This window comes from Aspergillus nidulans, chromosome VIII (genome assembly GCF_000011425.1).
Source record: "Aspergillus nidulans FGSC A4 chromosome VIII".
In the NCBI taxonomy this organism is placed as follows: Eukaryota; Fungi; Ascomycota; class Eurotiomycetes; order Eurotiales; family Aspergillaceae; genus Aspergillus; species Aspergillus nidulans.
The window spans coordinates 4150778-4173645 of NC_066264.1; the positions used below are offsets into that span (position 1 = coordinate 4150778).

Genomic DNA, 22868 nt, shown 5'->3' on the forward strand with positions numbered 1-22868 from the left:
CCTCCTTGATGGATACGGCAGCTTCAGCTTCCCCGTGGGGTTGGCTACCTGCCCAAAATCCATCAGCTGGCCAACCAAGCACCGCCAACGGTAAGGTCTGAGACCGCGATGCCGCCACAGCGGCATAAAGGGATTGCATTTGGCTTAGATGCCGAGCTTTTTGCTCGTGCGAGGACTGGATAAAGTCCGTTTTAGCCTCGGTCGGGGAGACACCCCGAGGTTGGATGGGGGCTGAAAAACCATTTGTTGCTCACTTAACGTCTGCACGGGCTTTGGTCTGAGTTTATGGCAACGTCGACTTTGCAAGCATGGTTATTGTATAGGATGAAAGAATCCTCTGACCCTTAATGATGATGGGAAGCTGAAAGGATCTGGGATGGAAGTTGGCGCAACGGAAGGCTCCGATGGAGACAGTTCCTGTCAGTGTCAATGGAAGCTGGAGCGGGGCAGAAGCTAAGGGACAGACAACAAACCCCTCACTGCCAGTGACCACACCACACCTCTCAACCAAACACCGCCCCAGGATAAAGAGAAAAAGAGATCATGGCACACTCCCACTCTCACTCGCACTCTCATGACAATATAGCCGACCATGGCCACTCCCACGAGATCCTCGATGGCCCGGGCTCCTACCTCAACCGCGAACAACCGCTGATTGAGGACCGCGACTGGAGTGACCGGGCCTTTACCATTGGCATTGGAGGGTAAACACCACTGCCTTATTTTTCAAGGCTTAATTTGTACCTGACTAACTTGGACAGACCCGTCGGATCAGGCAAAACAGCTCTCATGCTCGCACTCTGCCGAGCCCTTCGAGATGAGTACAACATCGCAGCCGTCACTAACGACATCTTCACTCGGTCCGTCGTGCTCCCCAGCATTAGTCCCGCCTACTTCACAAGCCCGTTCTGACATAGGAAATTTTGTAAAACAGCGAAGACGCCGAATTCCTCACGCGCAATAAAGCTCTCTCACCGGACCGGATCCGCGCCATCGAAACAGGCGGATGCCCGCACGCCGCCGTTCGTGAAGACATCAGTGCCAACCTCCTCGCCCTCCAGAACTTGCACCGCCAATTCCAGACAGACCTTCTCCTTATTGAGTCCGGCGGCGATAACCTGGCCGCCAACTACTCGCGCGAACTCGCCGACTTCATCATCTACGTGATTGACGTTGCCGGCGGCGACAAAGTCCCGCGCAAAGGCGGACCGGGCATTACAGGGTCAGATTTGCTGGTGGTTAACAAGATTGATCTTGCGGAGGCGGTCGGCGCCGATATCTCGGTAATGGAGCGGGATGCAGCAAAGATGCGGGAGGGCGGTCCGACGGTGTTTGCAGTTGTCAAGAAGGATCAGGGGGTGGATCATATTGTGAATCTGATTCTGAGTGCCTGGAAGGCGAGTGGAGCATACGAACTTAGTTTGCAGAGGTGGAAGAACGGGGCGCCGAGGGGGTCTGGGAGTGTTGAGCCTTAGATTGGAACAGCCTGATGCATTGATTATTAGACATTATTATCAGTATTCACGACATATCATCTGTATACACATTCTATCTGTGCCGCCGGCGTAAGAGGAACAGAACAGCCCCGCTACTCATACCGGTAACAATACTCGCCTCCCCGAATATCCATGACCTCACCTATCTTCTTCGGGCTCCCCAAAACCCCAAACTCCATCACGGTATCTAGCGTCGCCTCCTCGGCCCCGGGAGGATTTGTATACATTGTTGTACCATTCAACGCCCTCATTCTATCAGTTCCCTCCCCAGTATCAGACCCAGATCTCTGCCACGCATCCCAAAGCAGGTCAATAAACCCATGATGCAACATGAAGACTGGATCCTGCGGCGAGGCAAAAACATCAGCCAACGTCGGTCCCACAGAGATATGCCCACCCCCATGCGCGCCAATCGCCTGTTGCCAAGTCCCAGGGATCGTGCGATCCAGTATATCCTGGAAAACGGCGATACTGGGCGCAGCGAGCAAGGACTCTAGAACAGAGGGGTTGTTGTAGTACTGTATCCGCGCGACATCCAAGTTGCGCTGCAGACACCGCGGGTTATGCGCGAAGGCGTTTTCTGGAACTGGTGCGTACGGGTATGCCTGCGCAGCCGAGAACGGACCCATGCGTACCGGCCAGTCCTTGAAGGGACCGTCGAGAACGCACCCACCGCCGCGGCCAGGCGCGAAGTCGAGGCCTGGGTCTGGATCTGGGTCTGTAGGGCTGGGTGCGACGTAGGCACCGTCGCCAGAGAGGGAGAGGGAAGTTTCGGGGGATTGCGTGGTATCGAAGACGGGATTTGTGTAGAGATCGGGGTTCTTGGTCCAGTTCCAGTAGCTGGCCATCATCGTTAGTATCTGATTATAGGATTATCGACGGGGTGGGGCTTAAGTAGGACGCATAGGACGTACGGGACAGTTCCATTGTAGCCGCATTCCTCACGAAGAGCTGTTTCCCAGAGGTGAATGTACTGGCGGTGCCAGGGGAGAAAGGGAGCATTGCGATGGATGACCATAGTGAGATTGATGTGCGTTCTGGATGTGTTAGCATGTGGTTCCAATGAAGGGCAAGGGCGGATCTCACGCAACAAAGTCATCCACGCGGTCTTGGACACCGGGGTACTGCTCGTTAGGGAGGCGAGAAGGAAGGCTGCGCAGACACCAGACGGCGTCGATATAGCCCAGCTGTTCGTCGGGGGTGAGAGAGCCCCTGTAGCTGTCAGAAACATTCCGACTTAGAGAAAAACGGTAGAGTAGGGGCAGACCATTCTTTGCGAACAGAGGCATTCTCTGCATTACACTGCTGAACATCCGCGAAGGCCACTGTGATAGCAGCCGCCAGGGCGGCGAGCGAAGAGAGGAGATGCATTCCTGGGATGTCCTCGATTTACACGACAAGAGAGTTGATCCTGGGCGAGACAGAAATAAAGGCAGAGTTCCAGCTCTGGCTTATATAGACCAGACAAGAACCCGCATGATTCTGGAATCATGACCGCTAAGAAAGAGTACAGGCGAATATTGAACGAATACTCTAAAACGGCAAATACGGGGTCGATCGATCAATGGAGTCCAACGCCTTGCTTACGGTGAATAGGTACCCCAGACCGCAGTGCTCCGATACCACAGATGGCGGCTGAGGGCTATACCGTTAACTCACATCTAGACCCCTCAAGCAGGCGAGTCGATCTTCGTCTTGCATGACTAACTAACCCTGCCGGCTGCTAGATACTAAAAGGGACTGGGAAGGCTAATGTTTGGGACCAGGAGGGAATGCGCAGGGCCGATCAGTCGATAGGCAGGAGAATAAAAGGATCAATACTTCTAACATACTTCTAACCAGCAATATTAACTCTCTTATGAATCCCTTACAGCATATACAGCACACATTTATGCAAATACCCGTTCGACCTGCGTAGCAGGGATACTGCATGACACCGAACTGACACTTAATGTAAGTGCCATCAATTGCTCAGTAATTGGGTAGGCACCGAGACAGACCCATTCCAGCAGTTGTGACTATAACCCCTTAGAGTAGACTTGCAGGTAAGAGCTAGACAGCATCACAGCTCGGTTGAAAAGACTTCCGGCTCTTCGCAGAGAATGCTTCCTAGCATGACCGGTTCTGGGGATGAATGTTCACCAGGTTCGAGGAGGGTCGTACGTCCAGTGCACATTGGGCCTCTGTATGTTCGATATCTCATTAGCACGTGTTGACTATGAATGAAGGTAAAACAGAGCCAGGATTGGTTGACTGACGTGAAAACGCGACATTTCTTCGTGATTGCTAAAGTTGTGACATCCCTGGATGGATATGTTAGTTCGCTGGTCGCTCTACTCGTCTCGAATGGTGGACGCCAGGGCAGGAAGACATGTAAAATGTGACTTACTCGACATCGATATCGAAGCAGTCATCCATCGGGACCGAAACACCGCGGCTCTCTGTCTCTGTTTCCACACCGACCTGTCACCATATGACTGGCATTAGCAGGAGTCGATGGAAAGACCACAGAATGTGATAAATGTGATAGATCATGCCGGTAGTCGTACCGTTGTCGTTTTGGCGACTGTGGAGGAAATCAACAGGACGAGGTTGAGGCCGAAGAGGGAGAAGCTGGTGGTGCGCATGGTAGCAGGATATCAGATCGAGTATTGACAGGTCTTGAGAGATATTAGACTTGTAATCCGACGAAAAAAGCTCTAGGACGAAGGAGAAGAAGAAAGAAGAACGACCTGGAAAAAGGCTGTGAAGTGTTGTTGCGGCCATCCCTTGCATTTCCCATCCTTCTTGAAGATCACCAACATTCGCATCCAGAGCCCAGAAATTGACTGCAAGGGAGAGCCTAGCGACGGCGATCACTGGCTTTCTTGGAATAAGCTTTTAGCTTCAAGCCGCACTCCGTGCATAGGCAACTGTATCCCTGATGAGCATCATGTACTCCAATTCCTGACGTTGGCGGTTGCTATGCATTGCAACCGACTCAACCACAGCCCTCTTGTGGTTTTCACGAACACCAGCGCCAGAACAAAGAGTCCGAGATATTATTTGATGCAGTTGAGAGACCTAGCAGTGAAGCATGTACGCGATCTTCGTACCTTGTTCATATCACAGCGATCTCCAGAATTGGTATCTAGGACCGCTTTCCTTGCGCAAAGTAACCTGCTCGTCATGAATCTGAACCTGTCGTCTGCTGCTTAGCGGATGTAGGCGTAATACACCCCGTCGTTGGAACCTCCCTCATGCGTGATAACACCGACAAGTCGATAGAGACTCGGCTCCGACCTCTCCGCTCGGAAAGATTGAAAGGCACCTAAATCAGTCTTTGAGGAACTCTGGGAAATCCGTCATGTTTGCCATCCTGCGTAGTTGTATGTTATCGCAGTCCCGCTTCAGGCAAACCTGAGAACTGGAGGGAGGCTGTCAATGGGATGGCCTGGAGCAAATCTCCTCCCCTTGCTGCCAAAATCCGGTGTCTCAATCCAGGTTAGGCTGGCTATAGTCCCGGAAGATTCTCGTTGGTGTCGATACCCAACAATATCCGCTGATATTCCAGAATGATTCGCTTCCCAAGTATATTGGTCTGGGAGAGGGACTCAAGGTTTGTGCTTGTCTGGCCCGAACAAGGCATTCAAGCTAAAGTTTCACTAGATCCCTTCCGAGTGCTGGTCAAAGATAAAAAAAAATAATCCCGTTGCTACATTTTGAACGACATGCAATAATCCTGTGTGCCGACCAACAGCAGACATGGTTTCAAGCGGCGATACAGACGGTGGATGAGTGACGGCGATAGAAAGACGTTTGAAACTCCATGCAATACCTGTGGCAGAACCTTGGCGAGTTCAAATTTCGTAAGAAGCTAAAACATTGACAAAAGAAGGATTACGGTGTCCATGTAAGCGAGGAATTTACCCTGCGAACGATTTGGATAAGGTAGATTACCTACAATAACACATTTAGCTATCCGTCCTGGCTCGGTACCTGAGGTCGACAGGGAGCCTTCCAGGCCCGAGGCAGTAACTACTAGCAAATCCACATCTGATCTAATATATAAAGTGTCCACATGCTTAGGTGACGTTCTGAGACTCATTTGTGTGGTTAGTGGTGAGGTTAGTACGGGTACTTCAAATGCTCACAAAACCCAAAGACCTGATCCAAACCGGTGGAACAGGAATTGCCGGACCCCGACTAAGTTCTAAATTTGCCGGGTACGGAAGTAATGTATAAAGTCTGGTGATGGGTGTTTGCCTTCAGCGCCGGCATACTTGTTCGTTGGAGTACCATGACCTACCATAAGTGATATATCTGGAGCATCGCCATGTTTGAAACGAAGGCTGTGGCATACTAGTCCATCCGGTGTGCATCGGTGTCATTACATTTGGCACATCTTACATAGAGACATGTTCCGCCTCTGCCCACGAATAGGTATAACAGTGCCTCCGTGCATAGAAACATCAGTCATTGTCCTTGTCAATATAGGAGCTCGTAATGTTCGATCACTTACCAGAGAGCCTGTTCATTTCCTTGCGTCCTGTCCGCACAAAATGGGCCTGACTTACTGCTTCAACATGTCAATTGCCAAGTATAACAAGCTCGGCCTGACTATTCAGGCAGGGCTCAGGAGGAGAAGGGCAGATAAGACGGCTTCATTAAGATTAAGCAACGGCCGTTAGCAGAAAATGAGGGTCACCATTGACCAGCCTGTTTGGTAGGGTTCACGAAATTCCACGAAAGTCTTCTCCATCCGTGTTTTGGCCTGGTGCTTCGGATAAATACTTCTGTTGACAATCGATGACTCCGACATGAGGTAGGTCTGCATTCCCTACCGCTTCAGAAGTTTCGATATTGGGAAAGCAGTTACCGCTCAATCGCGCCATTGCCTACTTGACGGGCAACACGAAGAGCATGAATGGATCATATGAATCCCTCAGGGCGCCGGCAGCGAACAAGATTCTTACGACCCCCACATATTCACCGAAGCAGGCTGCTCCCAACGTATCGCCATAGCGACCACCCTTGGTGTTAACACCTCCGCCTCCTTCAAAAGTACCCGTACGACCTTGACATGCCTTTCTATAGAAAGAGTGTGAAGCGCGTTTCCGTTCAGTCGACGTTCCTCGTTGATCTTGCTCCATTTCGAAGGGCAGCTCTCAAGTTCCTCGCAATGCCGCATGGTACAGTTTTCTTCCTTATGTCGAGTCGGTGTGGATCCGGCTGCCAGGGTTCGTCAGGATCCAATATATAGCCCCATACTTCGTATGCTTGCACCTGTGTCAGGGAATATATTTATCATTTGGAGGCTACTCGGCTCGCATTTGCCGTGCTTTTCATGTTTCATCCAACATGTTGCGCCGTAGTTGGCCAGCCGGGAGGATGTGGGGAGTGCTTCAGTTGCTCTCGAGGGATCAAGATGGTTATATTGCGTTGAGAAGTTTGTAGGAGTTCACAACACAGGATGTTCATGTCACATGACCCTTGCTGCAATATGAGAGTTGGTAGACAAAGTGCCAAGAGGATATTTCCCTATCATTTGTGAAGAATGGAAGCCAATTTCTCTAGCCCTAGTTAATGATACTATAAACTGCCAAGTATAGCTAATGGGGAGTGGCTATGCCAAAGATATAAATCGAAGAATGTCAAATTACTGCCAAGTGAATAAGGGTACATCTTCGATATCTTCACATTGTTCAGGACTCCTTCCAATAGGTCATCAGGCCGCGCCGGTCTTTGTGGTTGTAGCTGTGATGTTGGTCTCCAAATCGATGCTCATTACTTCCTGAAGCCCAGGCCGCAAGCTAAAACATCAATAGAGGTGCTGGCAATTCAGACAAGTAACGCTGGATACAACCTCATCATGAAATCACGCTCAGGCGAACGCATGTGCGGCTAAATTTCCCAACCATTTCGCGGTGGATGCTTCGTTCATAGCCTGTCCGGATGGGACTACGTGCTTTTCTCTTTTGCCGGAGTCTCTCGGCGACCCCTGCTCTGACGATAGCGACTAACCCTGGACAATACTTCTAATGAGATGAAGGAGATGAGGGAGATGAATAGCCTTGGCGTCCAAGGCCACTCGGGAGCTTCGCTCCTGCACAGCTCCCCAAGGCAACCGAGCGCGATCAGATTTTCAGCAGCGCCACAATGTGGCTGTGTGTGGGTCAACTTGGAACTGGGAAATGGCAGCCGAGCATCTTGGCAACTGCAGGTTTAGGATTCGCGCCCGTATCGGTAGAATTGTGGTCCTATCCAGGGAGGTGGCTCATGTCTTTGTTGTCCTCGACGTCGTGGTGTAACATATGCTGCATGCTGGCTCAATAGGGCCCAATGGGATGAGACGCATTGTGTTAAAGACTTGATGTGAACCTCCTGCCTGGTGGGCCACTCCACTGATAGTGCGGTCCAAGAATCATGGTTGGGGTGATCGTGATCAGCGCGATAAAGTACAGTGCGGCCCCGTTTAGTCGATACAAGTCATCCCAGCAAAAAATATCGCCTAAACGAGGTTATCGCCAAGATGAAGTTTTTGTCATTATCTAGCATTACTAAGCCAACTATCTAAGGTACCCTGAGCCTTCGCCGTGATAATTTCACCCTCTATATCTCGCTCTAACCGCTCAAGAGATCTAAGAATAGGTGTTTTGGACGTATCCTGACCCTCCATATAAGAGATTAGAAGTCGTACAGCATCAAGAGCATCCTGAGGCTTTGGAAGAGGGGCTGGCTCGCCTAAATCATCATCCAGATTATTAGGATATATATCTGCATTTCCAGAAGCCTCAGCAATTAGTTGCTCAAGTAATGCATCTGAGGATATCTTATTCCCAGAGCTAATTGGCTCTGGAGACTCTTCTACAGGGTTGAGAAAGAAGGAGATATCTATGCAGTCTGATAGCCTACCAGATTGCTGTACCTGTGTATAAAGTGGCCTTAGATCAGGTACTTCAACTGGAAGCTCTATAGGATCCTGGACTAGCGTGCTCTTATAAAAGCAGGCTAGGATAGTTGAGCTTTGGACATCATGATGCCAGGCCCGTACAAGCCATCGTATGCAATCTAGAATTGTTACAGATTGCAGCAGATCCAGGTTCCTTTCATAGTAAGAAAGCATATATCTTAACCACTGTTTCTGATAATAGATCTTCAGGTTCTGGATAATCCCCTGATCAAGAGGTTGGAACCGGCTTGTTGAATTCTTTGGGAGCCAGCAGATGCGTACATTGGGAGGTGGTGGTGCCAGCTCTAGGCCAGAAAGATGTGCAGGGAGGTTGTCCATTGCAAGAAGGACTGATTACTGGCCAATATGTTGATAGAAGTCCAGGAGCCATTCTCGCATGATAATTTGGTTCATCCAGGCTTTTTTGTTCCATTGCCACCGAATCCCGATTGCTGAGATATTGATATTGCGAAGAGCTCGTGGCGTACGTGCATTTCCAATTACCCAGAGTGGTAATCAATCAGATCTGGAGGCATTAACACAGCATATTATAGATATCCGACTCTTATCCTTCCTGATTCCTGGCCTATTAATGGAAGATAGACTCTGTAAAGGTGGCATACGCCAGAAAAGCCTAGTTTTATCTATATTATAAATATCCTCCTTATTATATTTGCCAGCAAATATATGTATTGCCTTTATCTCTTTCTCAGCCTCTTCTTGTACTGAGCCAGCTTCCCTATAGTATGTCTGCTGCTTGATATTATAGCATGTTTTGAATTAATATAGCCAACTACTACTAAATACAGGTAGGGGCTGATCATGATATTAAGGCAGAGAACTCCAGATTTGACATGCTTTTTTAATAAGGATATTGCCAGTAATATATGCCCCTTTGCAATCAAGTATATGATGCTATTTATAAAGGATAGCTTCAAGGTCTTGCCACTGGCCAATGCCCTTGCGGGTTGCTGAGGATGGATTGTATTCAGAGTCAAGGTATTGATATTGTTGACTGAGGATATCAGAGATAGTAGACTAGCTCAAGCAGTGATTATAGCGAGATTGAAACCATGCTATACAGGCCTTCTGTGTTGGACGAGGAGACTGGCTATGAACCCAATCTCTTAGAGCCTTCCGCTGGACGTCAGAAAGTTTCTTTGGTGGAGCCATATATTGATGAAGTATCCAATAAGAATGAGATTTCAGATAGACAATATGGTTCCCGATATATCGGGGATCGGGGTTACATAGTAAAGCGAGGTATGATTATATAGGATGGAATTCATCCCACAAAAAAATATCGGCTAAGCGAGATTATCGGCTAAACGAGGATCGGCTTGGCGGGGCCGCACTGTATGGAAAATAATCCAGCGTTCGGTCAATCCGAACCAGGAAAACAACCCAGCACTGTGTGGACTCGACGATCAGGATCATAGACGCATTCGTCGTCTTCTGGATCCTGAGCCGTACTTGTACTTTGCAACACTAAGCTTGATTTCAACCTTGCTGATAATCGAATGTCTTATACCGTACCATGTACCGCCGATCATGACGACTGAGACTCGCATCATCAAATCAATCTCAATGTTGAGCATTGAGCAGCCACGAGCTCTTGATCTTCGACCGCGTTTGACTGGAGCCATCCATTTAACCTCGACTCTGCATCCAGGGGTCTTGACGAGTCAAGAACTACGTAATTTGCACCTTGGGCGTATCGCCGGGCAAAGCCCGGTCGAGTCATGTGACCCAAACTCGGTTCCCCCTTGAAACGTCGTTCCAGGTCCACTCGATCGAAAGATGGCCCCAGAATCAAATGGTGCAACGCAATGCTGTAATCTTTGCATGAGCAGTGGAAACATCAGCAAAACGGTCGAGAGCAGACCAGGGACAGTTGAGGCAAAGAGCTGCCCAGTGATTCGAGCCATTGGATGATATCAGCTGCCCGACGAGACTCGCCACATGGATGCCGAATAACAGCAACTAGAGCACTAGCCTGGCGCTAAACCGATCTATTGGCAACTCTGATTCCGATCTCGAAATCTCGTTTTTGCGCAGAGTTTGATGAGATCCTTGTATCATGGCGATATGTATGACGCTTGAGATGAGAATGCAGCAAAGAGCTGTGCTTGTAATTCTTCTGTTCAGGGTCAGGAACAGCCAGGAACAGCCAGGAACATCCGCAGGGTCGGAGGCCACTTACAATAGATAGTAGTATTGAGGATTGAAAGGGAGGATGGAGTCGTGGAGTCGTGATGAAATGACATCGACACGGCCGATCGCTGGAACGAACCGATTAAGCGCAGCCAGCAAATTCCAACCACCAGCTAGCTAGCTCCCTCTCGTGCTCTTTTCAACCGCGTTTCATTGCTCTCCCTTGGCTGGGTCGCCCAGCTTTCCACTCCTTTACATAACTGCCCACTGCACATCCTTCCTGACGCAGCTTAAAGTTTTGCTTTTTCAGGTGGATTTGTTTTCGACCGCCGTCGTCTGTGCTGCTGCTGCTTCAGCACGTTGCTCGCAGCCCCTCCCCAGCTCTCGCTTCTTTTTCCTTTCCTCCGTCTTGTCATATTCAGACTTCAATCTTTCGTTTAATCTTTTCCTTATCGCTCTCTCAATTTCTGTCTAATAAACTATCGCCGGGCCAAATTCAGTCTGCGGCTCGGTCTTCTGAGCTCGCAATCGTCCATTGACTCAGTTGTGTTGCCTGGAACACTGTCACTGACAGTCGACCGTCACTATGGCTGTAAGTATCAACCGATGTACCGGTCGCAGCCAGTATCTCTGACTTATCTCGTGGTGACAGGACTCTGAAAACCCCCAAGCGGCTTCCAATTCCGCCTCCAGTCTTGTCACTGTGCTGGTCCCGTCCTTGGTCGTCGCGGGCGCGATGGTCCTGATCTTTGTGATTCTGCGACGGAGCGAGCGCCGCATGTATATGCCTCGAACCTACCTTGGCGTCCTGCGAGACTCGCAAAAGACGCCCCCTTCGTCAACTGGGCCATTGGGATGGATTAAGGATATGTACAAACTGCCTGATGAATACGTCCTGCAGCACCATTCTATGGACGCATATCTCCTGCTTCGATTTCTCAAAATTATCACCATGATCTGCTTTGTTGGCTCGTGTTTAACCTTTCCGATCCTGTTCCCAGTCAATGCAACCGGTGGAGCAGGCAAGCAACAGCTCGACATTCTGAGTTTCTCCAATGTCAGCGAAACAAAGTACGCTCGTTTCTTTGCACATGCACTCGTCGCCTGGGTTTTTGTCGCTTTTGTTTTCTTCACCGTCACCCGGGAGAGTCTCTTTTACATTAACCTGCGGCAAGCGTACTCGCTATCCCGCTCCTACGCAAGCCGCTTGTCCTCTCGCACTGTTCTGTTCACTACTGTCCCTGAAGAGTACCAGAGCGTTGAGAAGATTCGGTTTATGTTTGGCGCAAACAAGGTCAAGAATGTGTGGCTCACTACAGACACTGCCGAACTGGCGGAAAAGGTCAACGACCGGCACGCTGCCGCGATCAAACTTGAAGCCGCTGAGACAAAGCTAATCCGGATGGCCAATGCTGCGCGCCTCAAGGCTTTGAAGAAGAACAGAGGCACCGGTGAACAGTCTACTGCCCCAGAAGCCACTGAAGATGATGGCGAGTCCGGCTCTGTCGCGGCCCGCTGGGTGCGACCCAAGGATCGACCTACTCATCGGCTCAAGCCCATTATCGGTAAGAAAGTCGACACGATCAATTGGGCCAGGTCAGAAATTGAGCGCCTTACCCCTGAAATTGAGGCGCTGCAAACGCAACACAGGGCCGGTGAAGCGAAATTGGTGTCTTCGGTTTTCGTCGAATTTCATACACAGGCGGACGCTCAGGCGGCCTTTCAATCCGTGGCTCACAACCTCCCTCTGCACATGGCACCGCGATACATCGGGCTGGAACCGACTCAAATTATCTGGTCCAACTTGCGCATCAAGTGGTGGGAGCGCATCATTCGGTACGGAGCGTCGGTTGCATTTGTGTCGGCAATGGTTATCTTCTGGGCGATTCCTACGGCTTTCGTCGGTTCTCTATCCAACATCAACAATTTGACTGATAAGGTTCATTTTCTTCGTTTCATCAACGACGTGCCAGACTGGATTCTGGGTGCGATTACCGGTCTTCTCCCTACTATCTTGATGGCTGTTCTTATGGCTTTGGTCCCTATTGTTCTGCGGTGTAAGTTGTTTTGTTGATTTGCTTTCGATCATGGGCTTACAGACTTTCATAGTGATGGCGAAGATCGGCGGCGCCCCTAATCTGGCAGCTGTGGAGTTGTCCACCCAGAACTTCTACTTCTTTTTTCAGGTGGTGCAAGTGTTCTTGGTCGTAACACTCAGTTCTGCGGCCACGAGTGTCGTGACCAAGATTGTCAGTAACCCTACTTCTGCTACCTCGCTGCTGGCCAACAACCTTCCGCTCTCCGCGAACTTCTACATCTCTTACATTGTCTTGCAAGGATTGTCCTTCAGCTCTGGTGCTCTTCTGCAGATCTCCGGGTTGATTCTTGGGAAAATTCTTGGCCGTCTTTTGGATAACACCCCCCGGAAAATGTACAGCCGCTGGTCGAATCTTGCTGGTTTGGGCTGGGGAACTGTGTATCCCGTTTTCACTCTCCTGGCGGTCATTGGTGCGTATCCCTGCTCATTTAAGTAATCAGCTCAACTGACCGATCTAGCAATTACCTATTCGTGCATCGCACCGCTGGTTCTCGGCTTCGCCACCATCGGCTTGTATCTCTTCTACTTTGCCTACCGGTACAACTTGCTGTACGTGTCCAATGCCGATATTGACACTCAGGGCAAGACCTTTGCGCGGGCGTTGCAACAGATTCTGGTCGGATGCTACCTATTGGTGGTCTGCCTTATCGGTCTTTTCGCCATTGGAACTGGTACTGACCCAATCGCTCTTGGACCTATGATTCTCACAATCATTCTTCTCGTGACCATGATCATCTATCACGTTTCGCTCAATGCAGCCCTGGACCCGCTCATCAACTACCTCCCAAGGAATCTGGAAGCGGAAGAGGAAGCTTTGCTTTCACAGGAAACCAACGGGGCGAAGGATGAATACGACGGCAGCGCCAGCCCTTCCGCCGCTGACGGTCAAACCGCGGATAATGTTGACTCTGCTGAGAAGGGTCTCACTCAAGCCAACCCCGCTGAACCCAAGACCAACTTCCTGACTAAGTATCTCCGACCTGACAAGTACTCGGGATACCGTCAGCTGCGCACACTCGTACCCAACGGCACGGAAACTGTCTCCTACCCTCCCGAGGTCGAGCGGAACGCTTACTACCACCCTGCCATTAGTGCTCAGGCACCACTTCTCTGGATACCCCGTGACGAAATGGGCATCAGTGCTCAGGAAGTGGCTCACACGAGCCGCGTTATCCCCATCACAGACGAGGACGCCTGGTTGGATGAGAAGAACCATATCGTTTGGAATGTTGAAAAGGGTGTTCCTCCGATTTTCGAAGAGAAGATCTACTACTAAACGGCCTGTATACCCTTGCAAATGCTCTCACTTTAAAGTGTTGTCTTTCTCTTATCTTTCGATATGCTTGATACCCAGCGTCTTTATGGACCACGGTTGATGCACGCAGCAATATCTGGCAGGTTTGGATGTGTTGTCCATACCTATATGCGGATGTCTAATCATAATAATATGACTGTTTTACCAAGATTCATCGCCGGACGGTGTAGTGCTGATTGACTTGCCTATTCTAAGTAAGAGTGCTGGATTGGCGGCCATATACATGACCCAGCATCAACACAATTATCTACACCTCACTCCAGAATCCCCAGATTCTTCTTCCATAACCTCTTGATCCTCCCCACTATATACACCACGAATCCCTAAGAAAACCAGACCCACATATCCAGCTCTTTCACCCTCCATTCCCTGTCATCTACAGACAACATCTTCCACTATTCATGCTCCCTACTTCCCGCCCTGACCTTCCCTCACCAGCCAAAAGCCAGTTTAGTGCTCGTCTTCCAGGATGGAGAGATAACGAGGCGAACTTCTCTCTGGATTTGATACACAAATAACTTTGAGCGTGTTACTAGCGAGGAGAGCATAAGTAGAATAGGTAGCTGGAGGATGTCAAGACTTGGAGGGATGGGGAAAGAATGGGTCTAGAGAACTGATAGCGGGTTCAAAGGAGGCGCCGTGGGGTTTAGCATAGGTGGAAGATTTAGGCGGAATATCAGGACAATAGAGATGTGTAAGGGAGGTTTACTGTTGGAACCATAGACGCAGTTAACCCTTCCCTGCTCTGGATGTGAGGATAGCATAGAATAGTTTCAGATGGTATTGGCGGTGCTTGTGGCCTCAGATTCTAGATTCGCAGCATGGGCTGGCTTGGATATTGCAGAGGAAGAGTCCTTTTGGGAAGGGTAACTATTATGCTACCTGTTCTTATCACGACTGCTGATGTAACATACACACCTGCACACCGCTGCAGGCCTTTGAATGGTTTACTGCTGCGGCTGCATGACATTCTGAGACTGATATCTCGAGACGCGAGAATAGCTAGGCGGGGACCGCACAGGAAATGCATTGAGCTCTAGCTCCTCATGAAGAACGCGGAAGATTATGTCTCTCCTTGGGAAGACAAATACCAGACCCAAAAATCGTCAAAATTCTATGATAAAGCAGATTACTTGTATGAAAATAGGTATCATCACTCATTACCACCAAACATGCTCCTCGACTCCATCCGTGCAACCCCAAGCCATCCAGATGCCAGGCCGTGCCATTTCATCATACGACGACTATTCCTCATCAATCGCACAATTAGGATGCAGCACATAGATCGTCCTGTCAGTCTGCACCTCAGAAGCCTCATCAACAAGGCCCTCCCCACGAATCGGCATGAGAATGTTATCTTTAACCATGCGCTTGAGGACTTTAACAGCAAGGCTGCGCTCCCGCTGCAGATCCTCCTCATTGTTCAGCTCGGCCTCAATCTGCTCGAGGTACCAGACAAGTAAGTCTTCCTGCTCGACACCCTCGCCCGCTTGGGCCTCGTCTTCGCGAATCCGGCGCACAACCAGGTTCAGAATCTTCATGTATTTGTCATAGGTAATCTTTGTCTTGGCGCGTGGTTCAACGGGCTCAGCTGCGGCGGCCGACTGGGGCTCCTCGCGCATCGGGCTGTCGCCGTCTCGGTCGCGGTCGGGCATGTCCTCATCTGCGTTGGCGGCGCCTTCATCGTCCTCCACTTCGACATCGTCCTTCTCGACCGTGACGATACTCTGGCGGAGGAGATCGTAGGCTTCTCGCACAAACTTGGGGACAATCTCCTCAACGCAGTTGACCTTTGCGATGGCCTCAGAGAGACGTATCAAAGACTCCAATTGACGGACTGTGATACGGTATGATGACCGTCCCATCCCCCCTTGTGCATCGTTCGCGCGAAGCTCTTTGTACTTCTCAACAAGCACAGCCTTGGCTTCCTCCCGGAAGACGGGGCGGAATGTCCGCGCAAAACGGATATACCGTTGCAGCTGCTCAGTGCTGAATTCCGGCTCGACTGCCGCGTCGCGGTTCATGTGCACGTTGACAATATGATCCGCCAGATTGCGGTCGACGTCCTCGTTAGGCTCGTCGCGTATGACGAAGAACAAATCGAATCGGGACATGATAGGTGCGCTGAAGTTCAGGTTGCCACGGAGGGTGGTCTTAGGGTTGTAGCGGCCGCCGATGGGGTTCGCGGCGGCGAGAATAGAGGCACGGGCATTGAGGGTTGTGTGAATGCCTGCTTTAGCGATGGAGATCGTTTGCTGTTCCATTGCTTCGTGGATGGCCACTTGGTCGCTGATGTCCATTTTGTCGAATTCGTCAATGGCGCAAATACCACCACCGTTCGCCAGCATGAGAGCTCCGGCCTCGATGGTGAACTCGCCCGTCTCCGCGTCTTTGACAACCTTTGCGGTTAAACCGGCAGCGGATGAAGCTTTGCCGCTTGTGTAGACGGCGCGGGGGTGAAGAGAGCAAATGTATCTGACTAGTCAGCAAGGAACATTTTAATAAGCAAGTAACTTACTTGAGGAATTGACTCTTGCTAGTTGATGGATCACCAACGATGCAAATATTGATGTCACCACGGAGCTGCAGGCTTTCTTGTTCTGTCGACTTAGCCACTCCTCCTACGAGCTGCAGAAGCAAACCCTTCTTAATCTGTCGGTGGCCGTAAATCATCGGCGCCATAGAGTCTACTAGACGAGAATAAATGTATTCGGAGTGAACCATGGTCTTTAGGTCCTCGACTTCTGCCGGACTCAGACTCTGAAGAAATGCCTCCTGTGCCTTGTCGTCGTCGGGCTCAGGATCGGGGTTTTGGTTTAGCGAGCCGAGGATTCGATTGGACTGGCCGCTCAGTTGCTGGTTGGATTGCTGGCCGGGGGTCGTTGTATCAGGAGTAACCATACAAGTCAGGAAAGCCAGGCGGTAGGTGAGATCCCGCACACCAAGCGCCTTGAGGCCACTGACTCCTCCACCTCCAACATCATTGCTGCGGAAACCGCTATTGTCACGAACGGCCTCGGGGCGAACACCCGGCAGTCCTAGCTGACTGACGTCGGGAATAACAATAAGCGTACCGGTGAAGATGCACCGTTCACCAGCCTTGACACGGTCGACCATCTCACCGCGCAATATCACATCCATAGTCCGGGGCATGCTGCCGGTTGGAATTTCATGTGAGGACTCCTGCAGTTTCACCTTCTGCCAATCTACAAACGTACTTTTGCCAATGTCCAGACGCCACCCGACTCTGTTTCCACAGAGGTTATTCGGGCATCTCGTGGGCTCGGTGTAACGGAATGTCTGCTCTACGTTCGAGATGACGGTTCTGCAAGCCTCACAAATGAAAGTTCCGAGGGAAAGCTCAGGTCGAATTTCGGACGTGCGGGTAACTGTGCCAGACACAGACAGCAGTTTTCCAATTTGCGATGTTCGAAGCTGTCGAAGTCTAGAGACCAGAGGCAGGTTGTAAAACGCCAGGGCAAACAGCTTATCTGTCTGCTGGTGCCGTGTCTTCTCACGGATCGTCCGATCTAGCTTAGGGTCGTCGGCCACGCTAGAGTTGCCCGCCATTAAAGACGTGCCAGCTTGTGACGAAACGCTGCTAGTGGCTTGACGGTGCGAGACAAAGTATTCGGGCTCGTACTTCGCGATCAGGTTATGGAGAGCCTTCACGAGGAATGGCTGAAATCGATAGTACTGATTCGCGATTGCATCCGCAAGAATAGGGTTGTCTAGCGAGGTGAGGTGTGTAAAGTCCACATACAATGTCGACAGTTCCCATTTCGCCATGCCGTGGATTTGCGCGATGTAGTATTTGTTGGTCATTGGCGCTGATGACTGCGGGGTGTGTGATGACTTTGGTGGAGCTTCCTCCTGATAGTTTTCCAGAAGTTCTTCGAAAGCCTGCTGTACCTTTTCACCAGCCAAGTCGACCACCGGCGGTGCTCCAGCAACATAGGGATTTCGCAGCCGGGTAGACGTCGATCTGCTTGTCTCGGGGACCTGATCGTCAGGAAACGCATTGGCATCACTCATTGGAGCGTTGCTCTCGGACATTGGTTGAGGTCGTGAACTGGGCAAAGCATCTGAATGGAGTCCCCGGTCATCTCGAGAGCCGGCGGTTGAGCCCAATTCGGACTGGAGAACGGCGTCAAAAAGGGAGGACATGGTGAAAGGCGTGCGGCCAACGAGGCCAACCGTAAACTATCGTAATCGTCGGATGTATTTATCAAACTGGAGGTGGTGTCGAGTCAAATGTGTGGTCGCAGCAATAGTACCAAACTGTAGGGGGTGACTGCCCGCCTAAATCAATATTTCTTTCACGCGTTCACACGAAACGCGTCTAGTCCGGAAATACTTTACACCGACGCGTTAAGTGGTTTCTGACTCAGCAACTGGCCAGGTGCACGGCCCTTCTCACCAATGCCGCTAGACTGCAACTGGCAGCCCCGACAAGGTCTGAGCGGATGGAGACTCGACCAAAGGGCCAATAAACCATGCGGGAATTGTTTGCGATTCAAGGCTCTGAGCTGTCGAATCCGCCCCCCACTTGTCAAGCCATCGTCCCTGGGCGGAGTGGATGGAAGGGGCGCACTGCTGGAATGCAGAGACAGATAAGCGAACTACCTGCGCCTGCGACCTTGGGCGCTACTCTGTCAATGCTATCCTTCTTTACCCCGTAACGTCCCCCGCTATGAGGTCCTGACGGCCCTTCGCCTTCAGTTTCGATCGTTTCCCCGCATTATGGCCGCCAACAGGTGTCTTTCTGCCGACCCCATTCACACTGAGATAGTCGCTGCACCACGTGCCAGCTTCCCTGAGTCTCCTCTACGGCGTTGGTCACCGAGCATTTACACTTTTGTTCTTCTCCATTCATGATCCTAACATGTCATCTCGCCAGGGAGCGCTAGCGAAGACCTCCAGAATCTCAGGCTTAAGCGGCAGAAGCGAATCTCGGCCGACGAGGGCCCCAGAAGCCAGTCCAAAAGCCAGACATTCTACTTTGTCGATTCGAACTCCTCGTCCCGGGAAAAGCGCGCACATGTAATGCGACACCATGTCCAAGAGAAGCGCAGGCAGCAACGGTATTCGCATTCCCGCAATGGCAGCGAGGTAAGGCCCAGTGGGGGGCTATATCCATGTCTCCCTTGGGAGCGGAGGGCAGAGGTACCAGAAGGCGCAGATGACGGATCGGTCGATATATCTCCTCCTCGGATTAGCACACCGGTTCTGGACTCAGTAGGTCACCGGATATGAAACTCTGCCTGGTTGTATGCGCTAACTCGACTAGCCGGGTACTAAAGAAACCAAAGTCTCCCGACTAAAGCCCGTCGCATCAGCAAGCCCACCCCTGCCATCGCCCACCACTATGCTCGGCGCCTCAAGAAAAGACCCTTTCGACGTCCTTCCGATAACGTCGTCTGATATGGAGCTTGCGGATTACTGGACCAACAAACTGACCTATTGGTCTGGCCAGAATAAACACATCAAGGACTGCGCTTTCAAAACCGCCATGGCGCACCCGTTATCATTTCGAGCGGTCATACTCGCATACTGCGCTCGATGGAAGGCTCAATTATACGACCATAGCAACGCTAGAGAAATTGATTACCATCTCACCAATGCCAGGAAAGGAGTCGAGGATGCTGTCAACGGCCGCATCCAGATTGATGGCGACAGCTTAGCAATGGCATTCGCAGGCCTCGCCCTTCAAGAAGACCGTTTTGGAAGCAAAGAGAAAGCTGGGGAGTACGAAGAGCAGGCAGTTCAGATCTTTCGCGCCGGTGCTCGTTCCAGTGGGCTCGCGGAAGTCTTCCTCCATTACGTTCGATATGTTATGATACCTTCTCCTCAGACTTTGACCCGTTCAGAAAACAGTCAAGGTTGGCTCGTAACCTTTCTTCGCGCGGCAGAAGGCCTTATGCTCTCGCACAACAACGACGATTACCTGACAACTTGCCCCCAACGCCGTATAGCTTTCCAGATGGAAAGCCCCCTTTTCTCTCTTCTCTCGAGCGGGCCCCGCCCTTCCCGCGTGCCCCACGACTCTCGCATATACGTTGTTCGCAACGTGCCCACCCAAGAAATTACTCGCACTGCGGCGCTCATCTACATCACTGCGGCGCTCTGGGACTTTCAAGATTCACCCGGCAAAACACAGCGCTTTCTAATCTACTTAAATAACCTTGTTAAGAAGCACGAGTTGGACAGGTATCCAGCATGCGAGAGCTTCATATGGCATCTTCTTGAAGAAAACTGCGATATAGATTTGAAAGATTCGGAACGTGCGTGGTCAACTGGTGAGCTGTTGACAATCCATAAACGGTTACCCCCAGATCTGCAATTCCAGTACAACGAGACACTCTTTAGTTTTCTGATGTTAGCCAAGCCGATTCGCGGTGTAGAGGCCTTTGAGAAGGAGTTGGTTGCATTCTCCGAGGCAAAAGGTTGATCCCGATACCTAAACATGTATGTTAGCGAAGGAGGATGATACCCACGGCCGCAATGGATACAAAGTCTTTGACATACTGTGCATTAAATTGAACAGCACTACCCACCCGCTGCATTTATGCTGCAACCCTGGATGCATCCCTCAACCTTGGTCCAAGTTCATCCAGAAAGTTGGCAGCCTCCGAAGTACTCTCGTACTCATTCCAAACATCCTCCTCAGCTCCAGCAGCAGAACTCCACACGATCTACACTTTCTTCCAGCGACAATCGCTTAGAACAAATACGAGTTATCAGTTCCATGATGTGCTCATCTCCCAGAAATCCGCAAAGTTTCTCGTAAAAAAAGCCTTGGTATGCGGTCTCCTGGCCCATCTTCCCGCATCGCCCTCTTGTAAACTAGAATACTTTCTTTCCGATTAATTCGGTGCTAGAATGACATTCCTTAAGATACATGCATTCCCGAGTTACATATGTAGCTATCGCTTTGGTTGTCCATATGTTTATGGCCTACGTTGTCATCTGTCTGACAGAACTCAGTGTACTGCCGTGAAAACATATGCACATAATGTTAGAAACTATGACGCAAAGGTTGAACAAAGAAGATGTACTCTTAGTTACGCCAACTAAACTCGAATCAGTGATTAAAGTAGAATTGCAAGTAGTTAACCCACTCAGACTTGCTAGAGCAGATATCGCAGTATGAGCCAATCTAATAAAAGAGGGGGGAAATGAGCTAAAACGCAACCGTCACGCGAATGCTGGATATCGTAACAAATACAACCTCGAAAATACGCCGAAAATACGCCTCGCTATGCCATGCCAGTTTAATAAGTTGAAAAACTCACGAACGTGAGTTCCTGGCCCGTCTTCGACTTCTCTCCATGTAAGTCTCGAAGAGAAAGCTCACTCGTCATCACTCATCGAGTCATCGCCCTGCTCAAACGCATCCGAGTCAACCTCCTCCTGGTCACTTCCACTCCCTCCAAACATATCATCGTCCACGTCACTCTCGGCCCAAAAGTCCGAGTCATCGTCCTTCACCTGCTTCGGGGCACTCCTGATCGTGCTCTCGTGTGTCGGCATTTCGAATCCCTCGGGAATGTCAGCCTTCGAATCCTCCACGCACTTTCGTACACGTTCTTTGTAGGCTTCAAAATCCTTGCGGAGGAGAACCGAAGCGTCTACGTTGGCCGGCGAGGAGACTTCCGCGTCGTCGAGAAGGGAAAGTATAGAAATCAGTACGGACTCAACGCGTTGGGCGGGCGACCAGCGTTCAGACGCGAGTTCACCGGACATTTCATCTTCGCCGGGCGAGTGGAGGATGGAGATGCAGAGCTTGCCGTCGGTGTAGATGTTCGGGTGATAGAGGGGTCGGTGAAAGCGGAACTCTACGAGCATTGTTAGTAAATGGCAGGTCTGAGCACTCAAGGGCAAAAAAGCGTACCCGGTGGCGAATACGGGTAGTTCGTTGGAAACTTCATGGATGCCTTGAAGTAACCTCCGTAAAATAACGAATCTGGATTCAGCACGATAAGCCCGATCGTCCATCTGAAGATGTCGTCGTTTTGAAGCTCAACGTTGACCCACGGCTCTTGAGAGAGAGCCTTGAACTCGTTCATTAAAATCCGTTCAGCCATGATGGAGATGGTGATTGACGGTGAACAGTGATTACTGGGATTTTGCCGCTGGACGAGTAATTCGAGGCGAGCTTGAATCGGGGGCAATGGCCCAAGTCGTCGATAAAAGGGGGTGTTTACAAAGAAAAAGAGTAGATAGGAAGATGCAGGAGAAAAGAGAACAGGAGAGGCAACAACGGGAGAAGCGGCGGCTGCGGGATTCAGCGCCTGTGCCTGTTGAAGACTCTGTCTGGCCTGACGCCATTCATTCTTTACCTACAAGTTCCGCACGATCGTGGCGGAGATCCGATAACGGACCCGGCCGGGGTGGTGGCGGCAACCAGCCTACCTTTTGGTTTCTTAAGCCTTTTTAAGACCCGTCTTCAAGTGGGGATTCCTGCATAAGATCCCTTGTCAACCATCTAGAACCGAGCATATTGGTCTATCAAGCTTGTCTACAGATAATGCAAGGCTGGCGATCCCGTTACCAACAGATCAGAGCGAGCAGACGCCGGGATATATAGCCGAGCGAAGCTTGCGTTGGTGTCACGCGTAGATGAAGCGGTGCTGGATGCACGGACTTTGGCTAAATAATTTGACCGTCTTTCGGCTCTAAAGCGTTATCAGTCGGTTACATCGGACGATATTGCAGAACAGAGAGCGTCGTATGGAATAATGGCCAGGATGCTCGTGGGGGATTCAGCCCAGGCCCAAGCTCAACAATCCTTTCTTGTTGCGACATCTCGTATTGGACGCTCCTCATTATGAGAGTCATGCATACCCCCGTCCCGAACGCCTTTGACTCACA

At 50.6% G+C, this 22868-nt stretch overlaps 9 protein-coding genes across 9 annotated transcripts, besides 1 other annotated feature; 4 read left to right on the top strand and 5 right to left on the bottom strand.

Moving 5' to 3' along the window:
* Positions 1-22868: part of a sequence feature (contig 1.5 561..450355(-1)) that runs on past both edges of the window.
* Positions 520-1529, top strand: ANIA_00232 (protein ureD). The gene is made up of 3 exons (XM_652744.2): positions 520-704; positions 762-860; positions 935-1529. The coding sequence occupies exons 1-3, from the start codon at positions 544-546 to the stop codon at positions 1473-1475; spliced, it is 801 nt and encodes a 266-aa protein (XP_657836.1). The 5' UTR covers positions 520-543; the 3' UTR covers positions 1476-1529.
* ivoB lies at positions 1589-2867 on the bottom strand (the record flags this gene model as incomplete). The annotated part of the gene is made up of 4 exons (XM_652743.1): positions 1589-2336; positions 2411-2533; positions 2583-2708; positions 2764-2867. The coding sequence occupies 4 exons, from the start codon at positions 2865-2867 to the stop codon at positions 1589-1591; spliced, it is 1101 nt and encodes a 366-aa protein (XP_657835.1).
* ANIA_00230 (uncharacterized protein) lies at positions 3315-4123 on the bottom strand (the record flags this gene model as incomplete). The annotated part of the gene is made up of 4 exons (XM_050611016.1): positions 3315-3679; positions 3755-3820; positions 3886-3959; positions 4046-4123. 4 exons carry the CDS (start codon positions 4121-4123, stop codon positions 3559-3561), a joined length of 339 nt encoding a protein of 112 aa, XP_050469289.1. The 3' UTR covers positions 3315-3558.
* On the top strand, positions 6296-7152 carry ANIA_11265 (uncharacterized protein; the record flags this gene model as incomplete). Its single annotated transcript, XM_050611017.1, has 3 exons — positions 6296-6300; positions 6573-6667; positions 7088-7152. The coding sequence occupies 3 exons, from the start codon at positions 6296-6298 to the stop codon at positions 7150-7152; spliced, it is 165 nt and encodes a 54-aa protein (XP_050469290.1).
* On the bottom strand, positions 8023-8766 carry ANIA_10045 (uncharacterized protein; the record flags this gene model as incomplete). Its single annotated transcript, XM_050611018.1, has 1 exon — positions 8023-8766. One exon carries the CDS (start codon positions 8764-8766, stop codon positions 8023-8025), a length of 744 nt encoding a protein of 247 aa, XP_050469291.1.
* On the top strand, positions 11168-14124 carry ANIA_00229 (putative DUF221 domain protein; the record flags this gene model as incomplete). Its single annotated transcript, XM_652741.2, has 4 exons — positions 11168-11173; positions 11234-12638; positions 12691-13089; positions 13138-14124. The coding sequence occupies 4 exons, from the start codon at positions 11168-11170 to the stop codon at positions 13953-13955; spliced, it is 2628 nt and encodes an 875-aa protein (XP_657833.1). The 3' UTR covers positions 13956-14124.
* ANIA_00228 (MCM DNA helicase complex subunit MCM6) lies at positions 15239-18161 on the bottom strand (the record flags this gene model as incomplete). The annotated part of the gene is made up of 3 exons (XM_652740.1): positions 15239-16469; positions 16513-17200; positions 17333-18161. 3 exons carry the CDS (start codon positions 18159-18161, stop codon positions 15239-15241), a joined length of 2748 nt encoding a protein of 915 aa, XP_657832.1.
* Positions 19051-20445, top strand: ANIA_00227 (uncharacterized protein; the record flags this gene model as incomplete). Its single annotated transcript, XM_652739.1, has 3 exons — positions 19051-19106; positions 19214-19232; positions 19285-20445. 3 exons carry the CDS (start codon positions 19051-19053, stop codon positions 20443-20445), a joined length of 1236 nt encoding a protein of 411 aa, XP_657831.1.
* On the bottom strand, positions 21280-22200 carry ANIA_00226 (putative ubiquitin conjugating enzyme (UbcC)). The gene is made up of 2 exons (XM_652738.2): positions 21889-22200; positions 21280-21832 (listed from the first exon to the last, which is right to left on the bottom strand). The coding sequence occupies exons 1-2, from the start codon at positions 22079-22081 to the stop codon at positions 21348-21350; spliced, it is 678 nt and encodes a 225-aa protein (XP_657830.1). The 5' UTR covers positions 22082-22200; the 3' UTR covers positions 21280-21347.

Bases quoted from the DNA above. Each gene is read 5' to 3' on its own strand.
- ANIA_00232 (XM_652744.2), top strand. From the start codon at position 544: ATGGCACACTCCCACTCTCACTCGCACTCTCATGACAATATAGCCGAC. The intron at 705-761 runs GTAAACACCACT...TAACTTGGACAG, and splicing joins TTTACCATTGGCATTGGAGG to ACCCGTCGGATCAGGCAAAA. The intron at 861-934 runs GTCCGTCGTGCT...TTTGTAAAACAG, and splicing joins ACTAACGACATCTTCACTCG to CGAAGACGCCGAATTCCTCA.
- ANIA_00226 (XM_652738.2), bottom strand. From the start codon at position 22,081: ATGGCTGAACGGATTTTAATGAACGAGTTCAAGGCTCTCTCTCAAGAG. The intron at 21,833-21,888 runs GTACGCTTTTTT...CAATGCTCGTAG, and splicing joins CTACCCGTATTCGCCACCGG to AGTTCCGCTTTCACCGACCC.